Source organism: Sturnira hondurensis, unplaced genomic scaffold (genome assembly GCF_014824575.4).
Source record: "Sturnira hondurensis isolate 20B ecotype Veracruz unplaced genomic scaffold, ASM1482457v3 Scaffold0013931, whole genome shotgun sequence".
In the NCBI taxonomy this organism is placed as follows: domain Eukaryota; kingdom Metazoa; phylum Chordata; class Mammalia; order Chiroptera; family Phyllostomidae; genus Sturnira; species Sturnira hondurensis.
Window position 1 is genome coordinate 1,026,929 of NW_028086562.1, and position 14,420 is coordinate 1,041,348.

The following is a 14,420-nucleotide window of genomic DNA, read 5'->3' on the forward strand; positions in this document are numbered from 1 at the left end:
GTGCCCAGCACCACCAACAGAGATCTGGGAGCCCCAGCCACCCTCTGCAGCAATGACACCCAGTGGTATCCCCACCCTTTCCCCATCCTCTACATGCAGACATCAACAATTGATCACAGAGCTCTTTCCTGCTGAGGCAGGAGCTCCTCCTCTCCCAACAACCGTCCAAATCAATCCGAATCAATCCAACAGCAACTGGCAAGCCTCCAAAAGCGATTTCCCACCTGCTAGTGACTGACCCACAGGAGACAAAGAAGGTACAGCTTCCAGCCGACAGGCACTTTGCTGTCGGGGCAGGATGCTCAGCCTTCCTTCTGCCCTCACCCAGAGGACACAGAGGCACCCTGGAAGCACCTGGTGGGGCTTTATTCCCACGGGGCAGGTGAGGACTTCTCCCCACCAGGCTTTCTCCACTTCCCGGCACCCACCACTGCGCCGTGCCGGTCACACAGCTGGCCTCAGCACCACACACCCATGTCCCTACTAGGAAAGCTGGCCAGGACCAGGGCCATGGCGTCGCAGCCCAGGTCACCTCTGCCACACGCAGGAGCCCCACCCCACTCAGTGCCCTCCGCAGCCCCTTCCCCACACCAGAGGCGGAAGAAGAATGCCATGCCAGCCACCTACCTGAAGGAGCCAGTAGCACCTCCGGTGGAAGGTGGGGATGATGGAGGAATGGACATAGCAGCCGTACAAGCACTAAGGAGAGAGGAAAAACGAGAATTCAGTTGGAAAGAGGAAAGGAAGGGAGGGAGGAAGGCGGCGCAACAGAGAAGGAGCAAGAAAGGACCACAGACTCGGCCAGCCCCCGAAGGAGACAGGGCAGGCGCCTCTGCGTCTGGCCCCGGGACCAAGAACCAGGTCTAGGTCTGAAAAGCACAGCGACAAACTTGAGGGACAGCTGGGGTGCTTACCCTTTGGGGGGCCATGGAGGTGTGTGAGAACCCAGAAAAACCAGGGGCCAGGGGAGTGCACACATGTACACATTTTGTCTGTAAATTCAGGGGCTTGGAGTTACTGAGTTCACTCACAGGACCTAGGTTAAGACCCCTTGGTGGACGGGGCGGGGCTGAAGGTTACAAAATTGACTCAAATACACGCACACTCCAGAACTTTCTGACCAAGGAGTGTCACGCCAGACAGGGCAGCCCCAGCTGGCAGGAGCCTCTAGGCACATGGGGCTGGGAGGGCGGCAGTCCCAGGTGGCCCCTCAGAGCCCAAGTGGCCCCGATGCGCACCCCCACTTTCTGCTTCCAACATGTAGTTCGTTTATCCTAAGTATAAACCTGCATCTTCTGCAGATGGACTTGGTCTTAGAAAACACCCAGAGCCAAGGTGGATAAAAGGTGGATATGAGTCAGGTGGGCGGGAATTCAAGGTAAGGATCTCTGTGCAGGGCCGACATGAAGTGTGGAGGGGCACAGACCTGGGGGGTGGAGCTGACTGGTGGGATGGGGGCTGGGCACTGCCCATGCACACAGCACTGTGGGGACACCACAGTAGGGACCTGCCCGTGGGCAGAGCTGCGGAAAGAGTGGGGAGGAGTCGCCGCCATCGAACTCTGTGTGTCTGAGGGCAGTTGAGGGGATTTGGCCTTCTCCTCTTGCCTTCAGCTTGGAATTGGACCGCTCTCCTTGCATCTCCACGGGGACCCCGCCTTCCCAAACCACCCGGTCCAGCAGGGAGGGGCAGAAAGAGAAGGCAGGGCCAGCAAGGCCTGGGGAAAGGACAGGCAAGGTCCGCCCTCCCCCGAAGCTGCTCCTTCTCCTCCCTCTCACCCCTCCACCCAGCGCCAGCGCCGCAGAGCTTTTCAGGGACACCCCTCACACGCTGCCACACCCACCCCACCAAAGCACCAAGTGTGTGCACTGCCCCGAGAGGCGCCCAGCCTGCTGGAGCCCTGCCTGTCTGATTAGCAGAGTGGGAAGAGAAATAATTTTGGACTGTGGGATTCTGGCTGCAAGGAAATCAGATTTCCAATATGTTAGAACTTTTACAGATCCCTGTCAGCTGGGACTTAAGCCCTGTACAAACCAAACAAAGCGGAAATTAATTTAAACGATTCCTTTGCAATTCTTGCCCACGGAATGTATTTATTATTAAGAAGGCAATATTCTTCCCTGACTTTTCAATACACTTTTTCTTCGTTTTTATTTTTCAAAAATTTTCAGTAACTCACTCCTTTCTGCCTAAGGAGATTCACATTTGGATATTTTTGTCCTGTAATCGTTTGGTTGCAGAGAATGAGCAGCCTACGGGCAGCTTCGATCGGCCCCTTTTCTTTGGAATTTGCATGTTGGCGGGGGCAGTTTGGGGACCTTTCCAACGACATCCATTGCTGTGAGAAGTGTCTCCTGTCCCTTTGAGATCAAAGGCTTCCCGCCTGCTCCTTCTCACTGCTCCTTCTCACTGCTCCTTTCTCTGGTGAGCTCGCAACGCCTTCCCCTCTTCACCCATCTCTCTCTTTCCACGGCTGTTTCCTGAACTTGAAAAGAACACAGTTGATTTGCAGCGCTATTTCCCCCTCGACTCGCCGCAGCACCCTTGAGCTGATTGTGAAGGGACCCTTGAGAATCTACCCAGCCCCTGCGGCGTCCCTCTGTGCAGGACGCCTGCCCTCCCCTGAGCACGGCCACCGCCCCCACTGGGAACTGCCCAGAACCACCCAATAAGCAGAATGATGTTAACAAGAAAAACTGCCGACTCTACAGCAAGGCTCATACATTTTAATCAGAGCCCGTGGGGTCTCACTCGGAACCCAGTTACTCTGTTTATAGATGTTACTCCAACCACCCTGGTGCTCTGAGGTCTCTGGGCTCCACAGATGAGAAGCACAGTATTAGGAAGGCGGGAGAGAGGAGGGGAGGCCGGCAGTGGACCCGATGAAGCCAGCTACGTCACAGGCACCCAGGGAGGGGGAAAGGGCAAGCCCCCCAGGGAGCCCCAAGGACTGGTTCTGTCCCTGTCGAGGTGGTGTCTGTGGTGAGCCAGTGGCAGTCAGCGAGGAGAGATGAATCTGACCTGCGGGTCGGAGGGGACCCTGCTCAGAACCTCTGCTCACCAGCTGGGGGTCCTTGTCATTCCAGGCTGCAGAATGGGCACCATCCTCCTCCTGTCCCCTGGGTGGCTAGGGGGGGTGAGAGCTGATGCCTGGAATGGGATGCCAGGACAGTCTCGGTGCGAGGGGGGTCAGAGGAGGCTGCGGAGCTTTTAAGATGGGCCCCACTGGCCAAGAGAATGGCAGGAAAAGCAGGAGGGGAACAGGAGGTAAGATGGAGCACACTGGGCCTGAGGAGCCGCCCGTGAAGACCAAGGATGTTGGGATGGACTGGAGTGTAACGTGCACGGGTGTGGGGTGGGGGTGGCGGCTGCCGGGCAGAGAGACAAATCTCTCAGTCACAGAAGGCCACGAGAGCCATAGCAGGGAGTCCGGCTTTACCCTGGAGCAGCAGGGAGTGAAGGAATGTCATGCGATTCAGAAGCTCACTGTGGCACCAGTGTGGCCAGGGACCGGGGTCGGGAGCGGGGGCGCAGGCCTGCCCTGTGAGTCAGAGGTGCCCCGCCCCTGACGGTGAGGGTGCAGGGGAGCTGCGCCGGGTGCTAGGACGATGCCCAGCTCTCTGGCTGGGTGGATGGGGTGTGGTGGTCGCATTCGTCGGGACAGGAAACATGGGGGTGCAACGGGCTGGGGAGAGGGACTGACTTCCCATGTCCACTTGGTGACTTTGAGGAGCTCCTAAGACATCTGAGTGGTGACACACAGAAAGTGATGAGCTGCAGAAACCTGGGGCTCAGCCTGGGTTGGAAATACCAGCATCACAGGCGCTGAGATGGCACTGGAAGTTGGGGAGAGGCCGGGGAGCAGGTGCCCACTCGGGCCAGTTTCCGCGATGCAGGGCCAAGCCCTTCAGGTGGACAGCACAGGCAAGGGGGCCTTGCCATCACGTGGACCTGCCTCACTGGGGACCCCCACCCCTAGCCCTCCCCCCCTTTCGCCCACTCTGCAACTCCTAGCCATGGCCATGGCGGCTCCCTCCCCAACTCCTGTTTCACCGTCGTCCTCGTGGTGCAGGCTTGCCGCCAGTTTCCAGTCCGTATGACAATGTCAGCACCGAGCCGACTGGGGATTAACTGCACGCCATTTCCCCAGGTAGCATATCCAGCCCCTTTCCTTTATCCACTGATCTAAAAAGCAGTCGGGTTTGTCCGGAGTGGTCTGTGTTGTGCAAACTCCTGGAGCTTTTCAGTCAGGCTCGGGAGTCCCCCTGGGGGCTCCCTGGGCCGAGCTTTTCATTTGGGGCCATGATGGGGCTGGAGGGAGAGAGAGAGCCACATCCTAAGGCTGCTGGATACAACTGTGTGTGCGCGCACACCTGCACACGCGTGTGCGTCCCCCGTGTGTGTACACAAAGACATAAATAAGAAAGCGGCCAGCTATTTATAGCAAACTCCGGAGAGCTTCACCTTGCAGAGGAAAGCAGCGCTCACATCCTCTCGTTTCAGGGAATTAGGGCCTGACAGCTTCCCTTTCTCATGACAGTTGAGTGAGGAAGAAGTTTTTCTTAAACATTCACTATTGCTTTTGTGACTCTGTGGGGCTCTGTTTCTTCTTTTCTTCTCAGACAGAAAGGAAAGACAGACTCAGAGGGGAAACCAGCTGCAAACAAGAGCTCCTTCAGCTCAAAACCGACACTCCCCTAAAGAAAGAGATGTTTCTAAAGCAGGCTTCGGCCGCACATCTCCCCGAGCCAACTTCTCCCCAACAGATTCAGCTGCCGGGGGTCCCCATGATGCAGAGGGTCCCTGGGACCCAAGAGCCGATGGCCTCCGAGGCCCGAGGACCGAGGCCCCAGCGTGGCTTTACTGGTTGGGAATCAGGCACAACCAGTGCTTCCTGTCCAGCGTGCGGTGGTCATGTGACTACGTGGACTCCCCCCTCTCTCTGCCCCCCCACCCTGGGTCGAAGCTCAGCCCTCCTCCCGCCCCCTCCGCTCTGGGCTCTGGCTCTGAAAACAGCTGACTCCCGATCCCCAGACGGACCTTCCCACCTCCACGCTCCTCCTTGCACAGTCCCGCACTTCAGGTCCTCCCTCCTCCGGGAAACCTTTCCCGACCAGCCAGCGGACAGGGTCCCTGGAAATGTCCCACTGGGGTCACGGGGCATGTGGGGCCTGCCTCGCGTTTGTGTACATCAGTCATCACTGTCATTCGACCTTCCACGCCCGCTGGCCTGCCTCACCCACCCAGGCACAGGCTGGGTTTCTGGAAAGAACCAGAGTCGGTACTTCCGTGAGTCACGTGGTCTCTGCTGTAACTGCTCGACTCGCCTCTGTGGGGCATCAGCGGCCGCAGAGGACAAGGTACCAGTGGGCTTGGCTGGGTCCCAATGAAATTTCACTCATGGACACGGTAATTGGAATTTTGCATACATTTCACTTGTCGTGAATATTGTTCTCCTTATGATGTTTTCCCCAACCATTAAAAAATATAAACAGCGTTCTGGCTCACAGGATGCACACAGGGAGGTGGCCAAGGTCCCTGGGCCGTAGGTTGCTGACCCCTGGACGTCAGATTGGAAAGTCAGAATTACACGGTCACAGTGATTTCACAGAGCAGGTGCTCAATAAACCTCACCATTTCCACAGGAGGCGAATACCTACGCGGGACAAGCTAGGGGCAGGGAAAACCGAGCACACGGAAAATACAGACCGTACACTTAGTAAACACGCGCGTGAATACTGGACAAATCATGTCTCCCCACAGCAGCCCCTCACCCCAAATGGCTTGTGTGAAATCGGCCGGCACCCAGGCATGGGGCTGGGACCAGGGACTTCTTGGCGGGTAGAGACCACTCCGGCAACGCAGGGTCTCCTCTCCCTGGTGAGCGCCTTCACTCTAGAAATTCCACGGAATCCGGTGAGCGACAGGGCAGGCCGCTGGCAGCCGCGCCTGGGCAGTAGGCGCGACAGCCCCTTCCCTCCGAGGGCAGAACACCCCCACGACCTGGGCCTCCCGTGAAATTTCCTCTCTGAGAGTTTTTCACTCTGTGTGTGGGGCCACCTCCCACAGCAGGCAGAGAACTGCCACAGTCAAGGCCTGCTGCTGACCTCCATATCTGGGAAAGTGTGAGCCCAACATCTTACCCCATGGATCTCGGGCACAAACGTCCCCTGTGTTGTTTGGCGGGCCTCTTCAGAGCAGGGACATCCAACGTGGAGGCCACGAGCTACGTGTGACTGCTCAGATTCGAATGCAGTAGAACGAAACAGAAGAGAAACTTCTGCTCCTCCACCACACGAGCCTCGTTCCAAGTGCTCAATGGCCACATGCAGTTGGTGGCTACCGCCCTAGATGGCATGGGATGTCCCGTTGTCACAGAACATTTTACTGGACTCGGAGGCTCTGGCGAACAAGGGCCGGGGGTGGGGTTCAGTTCAAGGGTGTTTGGCTGAGACCCTCGGAGCCTGAGAGCCCAGAGGTGGAGACCTGGGGAAGCCGGGGTTGGGGCAGACGACCTGGGGAGCTTGGGACTTTAAGAGGGACTGCGCTTTGGGGGGGGCTGGGATGTGCGAAGGCTGGGCCAGGGTGAATCAGTCAGTGAGTGTCTCCCCAGTCCCCTGCGCCCAAGAGCTCAGTCCCCCAGGCTGCCTCTAATTCAGGGATAACACCTGCTGCGTCCTCAGACTCTGGTGTTTACATCAAATCTCCATCCGTAATCCTCCTCATGAGGGTCCCCCGCTGCCACCTGCGCTGCAGACAGTCCTGCACCCACCCCAGGAGCGGGCTGCAGTCTGGGGCTCAGAGCTCGGTTGGGCTGGTGGGGGTGGCCCCCAGGGGCCCCCAGTGGCCTCACCTCTCTCCCACTGGGGAGGTAACCGCACAAAGGCAATCAGTGTGAAAACGGACTTTCAGGAGCCTGGCTTGCCTTGCACGCTAAATTTGATGGGCACATGACAGAGATGAATAGGGTTTAAAAATGTGTTCTGGTATAAAGGTGACAGGAGAAAACAAGATAATAGAAGGGAAAGAAAAATCCACAGAGAAGATAATGATTTCAGCCTGCTCTGAAGGGATTTAGGTGCAGTGGCCATTTATTCAGAGTGGTCCAGGCAGGGTCAGACAGAGAGGCAACCACGCCCCGCAGAAAAGGCCACCCTGGGCCGGGCTGGCTCCGGTGCAGGAGGCGGTGGTGAAAGGGGTTTCCCGCAAACGAGCTGCTCTGCAGTCCACCCCGTGCAGGCCTGCAGGCCTGTCCCCTGCCATCCCCCAGGCTCCCGTGGGAGAGAGGCTGGCGCATTGATGCTAAGCTCAAAGGGCCCCAGGAGGGGGTGGGATGGAGCCCCAAGGAGGGAAGAGCCCCCGTGTTCATGTTGAAGGTCAGCCAAGTCATCTAGGAGGAAGTGACATTGTGATGAGTCCAAAAGGGTGAGGACTTGGCCAGGCGGAGAAGGTCAGGCCGGGTAGACAAGGAGGGCATCTTTGGAAGTGGGGACAGTCTGCTGGGCAAGGCTGCCTACAGCTCCCTGGCTTTCCCATCTAAACCCTCCATTCGGGATGACATGGTGTCCAAGTCCGTGAACCCACAGACCGTCCTGCAAAATTCCCCAAGGGACCTATGATGAGTGGGAAGATGGCTTTACACTTGAGGCAAAGGCCCTGTGATTTTTACGGCGCGGCCCTTCTCCTCGGGTCCAGGCTCTGCATGTTGAGGCAGATTTCCTGGAAGGACCTTGGGAAGCTCGGAGAGTTCAAGGGACAAGTGCAGGCACAGGGCTGGAACTTCAGCTGCCCCACAGCCCCCCCCCCCTCCCTTCCTCCTATCGCTGCCGCGTGTCTCTCCCATCCCAGCCGGGCAGGATCGCATAGTCCATTGTGTGACTCAGGAGGCAAGAATGTCTCTCTTCCAGATCTGAGACGAAAGCGCCAGGGTGGGCCTCTCACCCACCTGGGACTCTCTCGGGGGCAGGAAGGCACCTGACTGGGCAGAGCTGAAGGACTTCAGGTGGAAGTTAAACACGGTCCTGGGGTGCCAATGTTCTGACAGCCTCAGGAGAAGCAGGTGACCCCCAAAGAGCAGGTGGAAGTGAGAACCACCCGGCGCCGTCCAGATCTCCCCAAACTAGCAGCAGAAGTCTGTCCCAGCAGCCCTGCTGCCCCCCAGGCACCCCGAGTCAAGCCGAATGGATCCAGGAAGGCACTAGGAAGGTCTCCTGTGGGGACAATGTGGGGATGACAGGGACTTTCCCTTGCTTCTTGTCTCATCTCTACATTTGTCCTGCACAGAGGCGTCCCCTGGGAAGACCCACACAGCCTAGCAGTCTGCCCAAGGTCACGTGTCTCAGAAGAGGCCCAGGAGGACTCCAGCCCACCCTCGTCTGGGCCAACACCCTGGCTCCTTCTCCCCCTGCATGCCTTCCCTGGCAGCCTCGCCCGGCGTCCGCACAATGGCTGAGGTCAGGCCGTCTGCAGGGCCTGTCTTTGTTAAAGAATGAAATGAAGTCCTGGGCTGCTCCCGGGACTGTCCTTGCTGCAGGATCTGGTTCATATTAATCTAAGATTAGACCAAATGATTCGATTCACATGCTGCCTGCAAAAGCACTGGGCCTCAGAACTTGTTAAACAGTGAATTGCTTTAAAATTAGTTTGCGCTAAATGGATTGTGGTCGGATTTGGCCTCCGGGGCTGGGTGACAGGGGAGATCTGGAATATTAGATCATTGACCAAGCACGCAGAGCAGCCTCCCTCCTCAATCTGTGACGGCATCTCCCAGAGCAGCGAGGCCCTGACACATCAGGGGACTCTGGCCACAGGGCCAGGACCCTACCCTGATGCCTGTGGGCCATGTAGGTAGATGCCAGCCCTGGCCAGGCTCAGGCTGCCCCGGTGGGGCCAGACCTTATCCTGGAAACAGCCCCTGAGCACTGCACTTCCGGGGGTGGATCCCCGGGCAGGGATGGGCAGGCTCCCAAAGGCTCATTCTCCAGGGCCTTGGGACCTCCTCCTCCCTGGGAGATGGCTACCCATGGCCTGACAGCCTGGTGGCCTGATCTGCTGTCACATCAAATCAGTTTTTTGGCCAAGGAATCGAATGTCCCTATGCTTGGTGCTGTGGGTGACCCAGGGAGCTGGGGTCTTTCTACAACCCTGGAAGAGGGGTGGTATGAGCCCCTGCCTGCAGATGTGGGAGCTGGGGCTCAGAGAGGCCAAGACCTTGCCCAAGGTCACCTCTGTCGGAATCTGACCACACGAGTTCATCCGCATTTCATGGGGCAGAAGGCCTGGGGGCACACAATGGAGGGACAGCCAGGACCAGGGGCCCAGCCGGGCTGTGGCGGTGGGGTCCTCGGAGCTGGAGGACTCGAGGGGCAGAGGGAAACCGGCAAAGGGCAGCAAAGGTTGGCAATTCTGCACCCCTCCTAGGCAGGCAGTGGCCCAGGGACAATGCCAGGAGATGGGGCAGCGCCGGGCAGCCCAGGACAGGGGTGCACCCACCCCAAGCCCTGCAGAAAGTGCCGGTAGACCCCCAGCCCCGGAGGCAGGAGAGCCCTAGATGACTCCATGGGCAGCAACTCAGACGCAGCACACAGGGGAGGGCGGCTCCTTGGGTGAGCAGAAGGGCGCTGCCACCACCAAGGCCCCTGGGACGGGGCGAGGGGCAGGAGAAACCCAGAGAAATGCTATGGGGCGGACCATGGAGAGAGACTCCCAGTGCTCACCCCGGAGGGTCCCCCATCCCCACAGAAAGCTCTAGGCCATTTTTATTACACAGGAAATGAGCCGCAGAGGTGAGTGGACAGACAGGTCTGGGAGGGGCCAGGGAGGTGGCAGTCCTGCTCCAGGGCCACTGCAGGGTGTCACACCCGCCAGGGTCACCTGGGCCACCCTCCCAGGCCTGCAGAAGCTCACCCAAAGCGAGCGGCTGCCGGCTTGCCATGATGCTATGAGGAGGCAATAAAAGTCAAATGAATTTTTAGATAAAAAGGCATAAAAATCATGCTTAAAGATATAAATAAAATCCCTGGAGCTCAGCTTTATTGTTTTGGGGGATCCAGGATTAATAAATTAGTGGGCATAAAATGGAATGGAAGCTAAAAATTGATAATGAGGTAAATTTAGATTTAGAGAGGAAGCTGATCCAGGCCATGAATCTGCAGTCTCAGAAGAAGGACCAGCCGGAAGGGCAGCAGGCTCGCTCTCTGAGGTCTCGAGGGGGCTGTTGCCCCAGAGACTGAGGGGAGGAGCTTCGGCCAGGGGTCCAGTCCACGTGGTTTTCTGCCCCTGAGCCGCTCAGCCTGGTCTACCTGGGCTCCTCCCCATCTCCCCTCCCCAGCGCCACCAGACTGCCTTGGGGAACCAGGCTACCCGGTCGCTTCCCCTCTCAGAACTCTCTCCCGGCACCTGGTCCTCCAGGGCCCCGGCGAGGGTGTGTGCCAGGCAGCCCCACGCCTCTCCTCCGGCCGTGTATGTGTGTATGTACCGCGCCCATCTGGTTACCTCCCCACCTCAGGTTCTCATTCCCCCAGCCCTGTTCAAACTGTCTGCGCTGTGTCTACCTCAATAACTCCCTAAAGGTACTGGGCATAAAGAATAAATACTGTAAATAACACAAAACTTCCTTTTTCTTGAAGTCAAAGTGTATTTGCTGAGACCTATCTCCTGGAGCCTTGCCAAGTGGCTGGAACTGATCTTGAAGTGGTTCACGCTGATCGTGGACCCCCACCCTGCACCCCCCCCCCCACACAGGCAGTTCCTGAGCACGCCCCCCCCAGGCATATTAGGCAGCCAGCACTGAGGACTCCAGGAGGGAGGTGTGGCCCCATGTCACTTTTGGCACGGAGTCCCCATGCCCCATCGCATCTTAGCAGGGCTTGCCACACTGGAGCCGAAGAGACTCTCCAGTCTCTGGGGATAATAACGGGGAGACGCTGAGTCTCCAGGGAGGCCAGGGGCTGTGTCCTGTGGGGCTGGGGGTTGTGGGTGCATATTCCATGTAGCTGGCTCTTGTCCTTACTCATCCCTGTGTCTTGGTCCCCTGTTCCCAGTTGGAAAAGGGACTTAGGGGATTTGGATAACACCAGGAGCCAGTCCCAAAGCCCCCAGAGGCCAGAGGCAAATTCTGCCCCCGAACCCAGCCCACCCTGCCGTGCGTGGGAGGCCTGGGGTGCTGGCGTTTCTGGCTGTAATTACTGCTTCCCTCCAGAGCCGCTACAACCCAGCCATCAGCACCGCCCCGTCCGGGCCCCGGTGATGCCGTCCAGGTACTCAGAGCACACTCCCACACACGCAGCTGCGTGCAGCAGGGGAGTCCGGGAAAGGAAGCGTTGCTCAAAACAGGCGACGGGGTTTTGTTTATTAAGAAGGTGGAGGGAACTCCGGGACCGAGTCTGTGGCTGTGTTAATGTGAAGCTGGGCTCCCTGCCAAGACATTAAGCGGAATCGAATTCCTGAAACCAGCTTTAATCAGCAGATTTTTAAGGTTAGAATTACTCTCTCCTCTCGAAGCCTTGCCAAGGTTAATTCGGGCCCGAGCATGCAGAATTAATGGGCTGGACAGAGGGAGTCGGCCTTTTTCTGGGTTTTTCTCAAGTTCACAAAAACATCCCTATGAAAGAGACAGGGCAGCAGGGCAGAGCTTGCCCGTGGAGGAAACACCCAGAATCAGGCAGCCGATCTGGGGCCCACGTCAGAATCGCGCCCAAGGGCTGGCTCTGGCCAAAGACAGATGACAGGGTGGGCGGCAAGTCTGGGAGCCTTCGGGGCCTTCAGAACACACCCTGTGTGGGGGGTGCTTGGCCACGCCCTCTCTCTAGAAATGAGTAAATGTGCTGAAAACACCTGCGGACAACCCCTCTGAGCTTCCACGGCCCTGGTGGGCATTGGGTAGGGGTGTGAACCTTGGCTAAGTCACTCAGCCTCCCAGGGCCTCTATTTCCTCATCTGCAGAATGGAATAATAGCCATGCTGCTGATGGCGACAGCGACGTGTACATGATAACCGCTTCACAGGGAGGTACCTGTGGTTTACCAGCAAGAAGGGCTGGCACTGGGGGTGGGGGTGGCCGTGTGACCTTGGACAAGAGGCCCTCCTTTGAACAAAGGGCTACAAAGGGCTTTGAATGCTGGCCCTCGTGGGAGGAGTGAAGGAAAAGGACCATCCTCAAGGGCCTGTGTCCTCAGGCCCGGCATGCTGGAGCTTCTTCTTGGCTGCTGTCCAGGCCTGGGCACCCCTGCAGGAGAGTTGAATGGGGGACAGGGGCCCCTCTCCGCCCTTCCCGATCTGACCCTTGTCTTTTCTGGGGGGACCGACATGGGTGTTGGAGCCAGACCTGGGCTGGAAACACACCCGCACTTCTCACAGCACCACTGACCAGGACTCAGGCTCTGACTCTCAGCAGCCCTGTCGGGAGAAGGCAGTGAGTGGGTGCTGACCCGGATGCTGTAGGCCCGCTGCACTGTGTGACAGCGTGTTTCCGTGACTGGCACGCAGGAGGCCTTCAATCAACAGAGGCTTCCTCAGTTTCCCCAGATGCATCCTCCTCCTGGAGTCTGAGGATGGTGTTCCACAGGGACACCATGTCGCCTGTCCCTACCCTGTGATCACAGCTCTATGACTCAACTGCCCCCAGGCAGACAGCTTGGGGTGGCTGCCAGGACAGGCCTGGGCTCAGGCTGTGTGTATGTGTTGGGGGCCATGACTGTCCTTTCTCTGCAGCTTTGTCAAAGCCCCAGGGCTTGTTATAAAATAAGCACCACGCAGGTGGACCGGGAACCGGCCAACACGCAGGTGGGGTGGAAGGGTCAGAGATCCCTCTGGGACCAGGGGCCGTGCTCCCTGTCCTTCACCGAATGAGCCAGAGACCCTCCTCTTGGAAAGAAAATCAGATTCTCCTGAACTCTGTTCAGTTCCCCCCCCAAAGTTCCCGACTTTCCTCAGGACCAACCAGACTGAGCCAACCCCATCCCTGGCCCTGGCCTGACTGGGTTGTCAGGGGCCAGTGCAGAGAGGGGAGGAAGCCTAGGGGCAAAGACCAGGCAGCAGCTCCCAGGTGACAGGGAATCCCCTGCCTACCTCCCTCCGGAGACAGAGGCGAAGGCCAGTATGGCCAGTCTGCTGACCAGACCACGCCTTGCACATCTGGGGTCTCCAGGGTGCCACCTGTCCAACACCGGCCCTCCAGGGCACGGCTCTGAAATGCAGCCCACCAAACCCTCCTCTCACCTCTCTCCCCCACTGTGAGCTCCCCTCCTATGAGTCCCCTCACTCCACCTGCCCCACCAGGACCCCTGCCTGAGCCCTCTCCACCTTGCCCTCCCCCAGGAACGCCAGCGAGGACTGCAGTTCGAAGGCGAGAATCTGCTCCCACCCCTCCCACTGTCAATCCCATCAGGGGTCCATTCCCTGCCTCGCAGGACCAAGTGCAAACCGCACTCCCCACCAAGTGGCCGGGCTCCCACTCGGTCTCCCCTTGTTCCCCAACGACACGACCCCCACCCCACATCTAGTCCTGTGAGCGGGGCTCGCCCTCTCTGTGCCCGGAGCCCAGCAGTGCTACCAGCCGGAAAGCTACTCAGAAATCACCTGTGGACGTCACAGAGCAACTGCAGCCTGACCTTCAAAATGCTGAACACAGAACCACCACATGGCCTCGCAATTCCCAAAGAGTTACAAGCAGGTACGCCACCTTGGCCGGGGGCGCAGCCGATTAGAGCTTCATCCTGATACAACGAGGTCACGGGGTCCATCCCAGTCAGAGCACACACGAGCACCAGCCAACGAGCGCACGGACCAGCGGAACAGCAAATCGACACTCCTCTCTCTCCCCCTTTGCCCCTCCCTCCCCTTCCTGTCCCTTCCTCTCTCTCTCTCTCTCTAAATCAATCAATCAATCAATCAGTATACATTTAAAAGCAGGCACTCCAGCGAGCAGTGCACACTCCTGTTCTCAGCGGCTCTCTGCACAGAAGGTGGAGACGACCCACGTGCGCGTTGGCCACGGGGTGGACGGGGCGCGGCCCAGCCGCACAGTGGAACACTGCTCTGCCATAAACAGGACTGAGGTGCTCACAGACGCTAGGGCTTGAATGGACCTTGGAAACTGTATGTCCCACGAAAAGCCAGACCCAAAGGTCGCGTGTTGTAGGGTCCCTGCCCTCCGAAAGACCCGGAGTGTCAGACAGAAGAGGCCCGGGCACTGGTGGAGAGCCCAGAGGGCGGCGACCCTGGTGGTCCCGGGTCTCCTTCGGGGGGGGGGGGCGGGGGACACAATGGTTTGACAGCAAAGGGGATGGTTGCACAGCCCCGTGAATGTACTAGATGCCTCTGAACTGTTCTCTTTCAAATGGCTTACTTTATGTTACGTGAACCTCACCTCAACCGATAAAACAAGACAAAACCGAGGCCCAGGCAGAGACAAGGAATAA

General features: G+C 58.3%; 1 protein-coding gene across 1 annotated transcript in view; it reads right to left on the bottom strand.

Annotated features, from left to right (window-relative positions):
• Positions 1–14,420, bottom strand: part of CAMTA1 (calmodulin binding transcription activator 1) — a 722,747-nt gene that overhangs the window by 203,045 nt on the left and 505,282 nt on the right. The window contains exon 6 of the mRNA XM_037062053.1: positions 628–699. Within this exon, the coding sequence (XP_036917948.1) occupies positions 628–699 (72 nt within the window). The remainder of the gene's footprint in view (positions 1–627; positions 700–14,420) is intronic.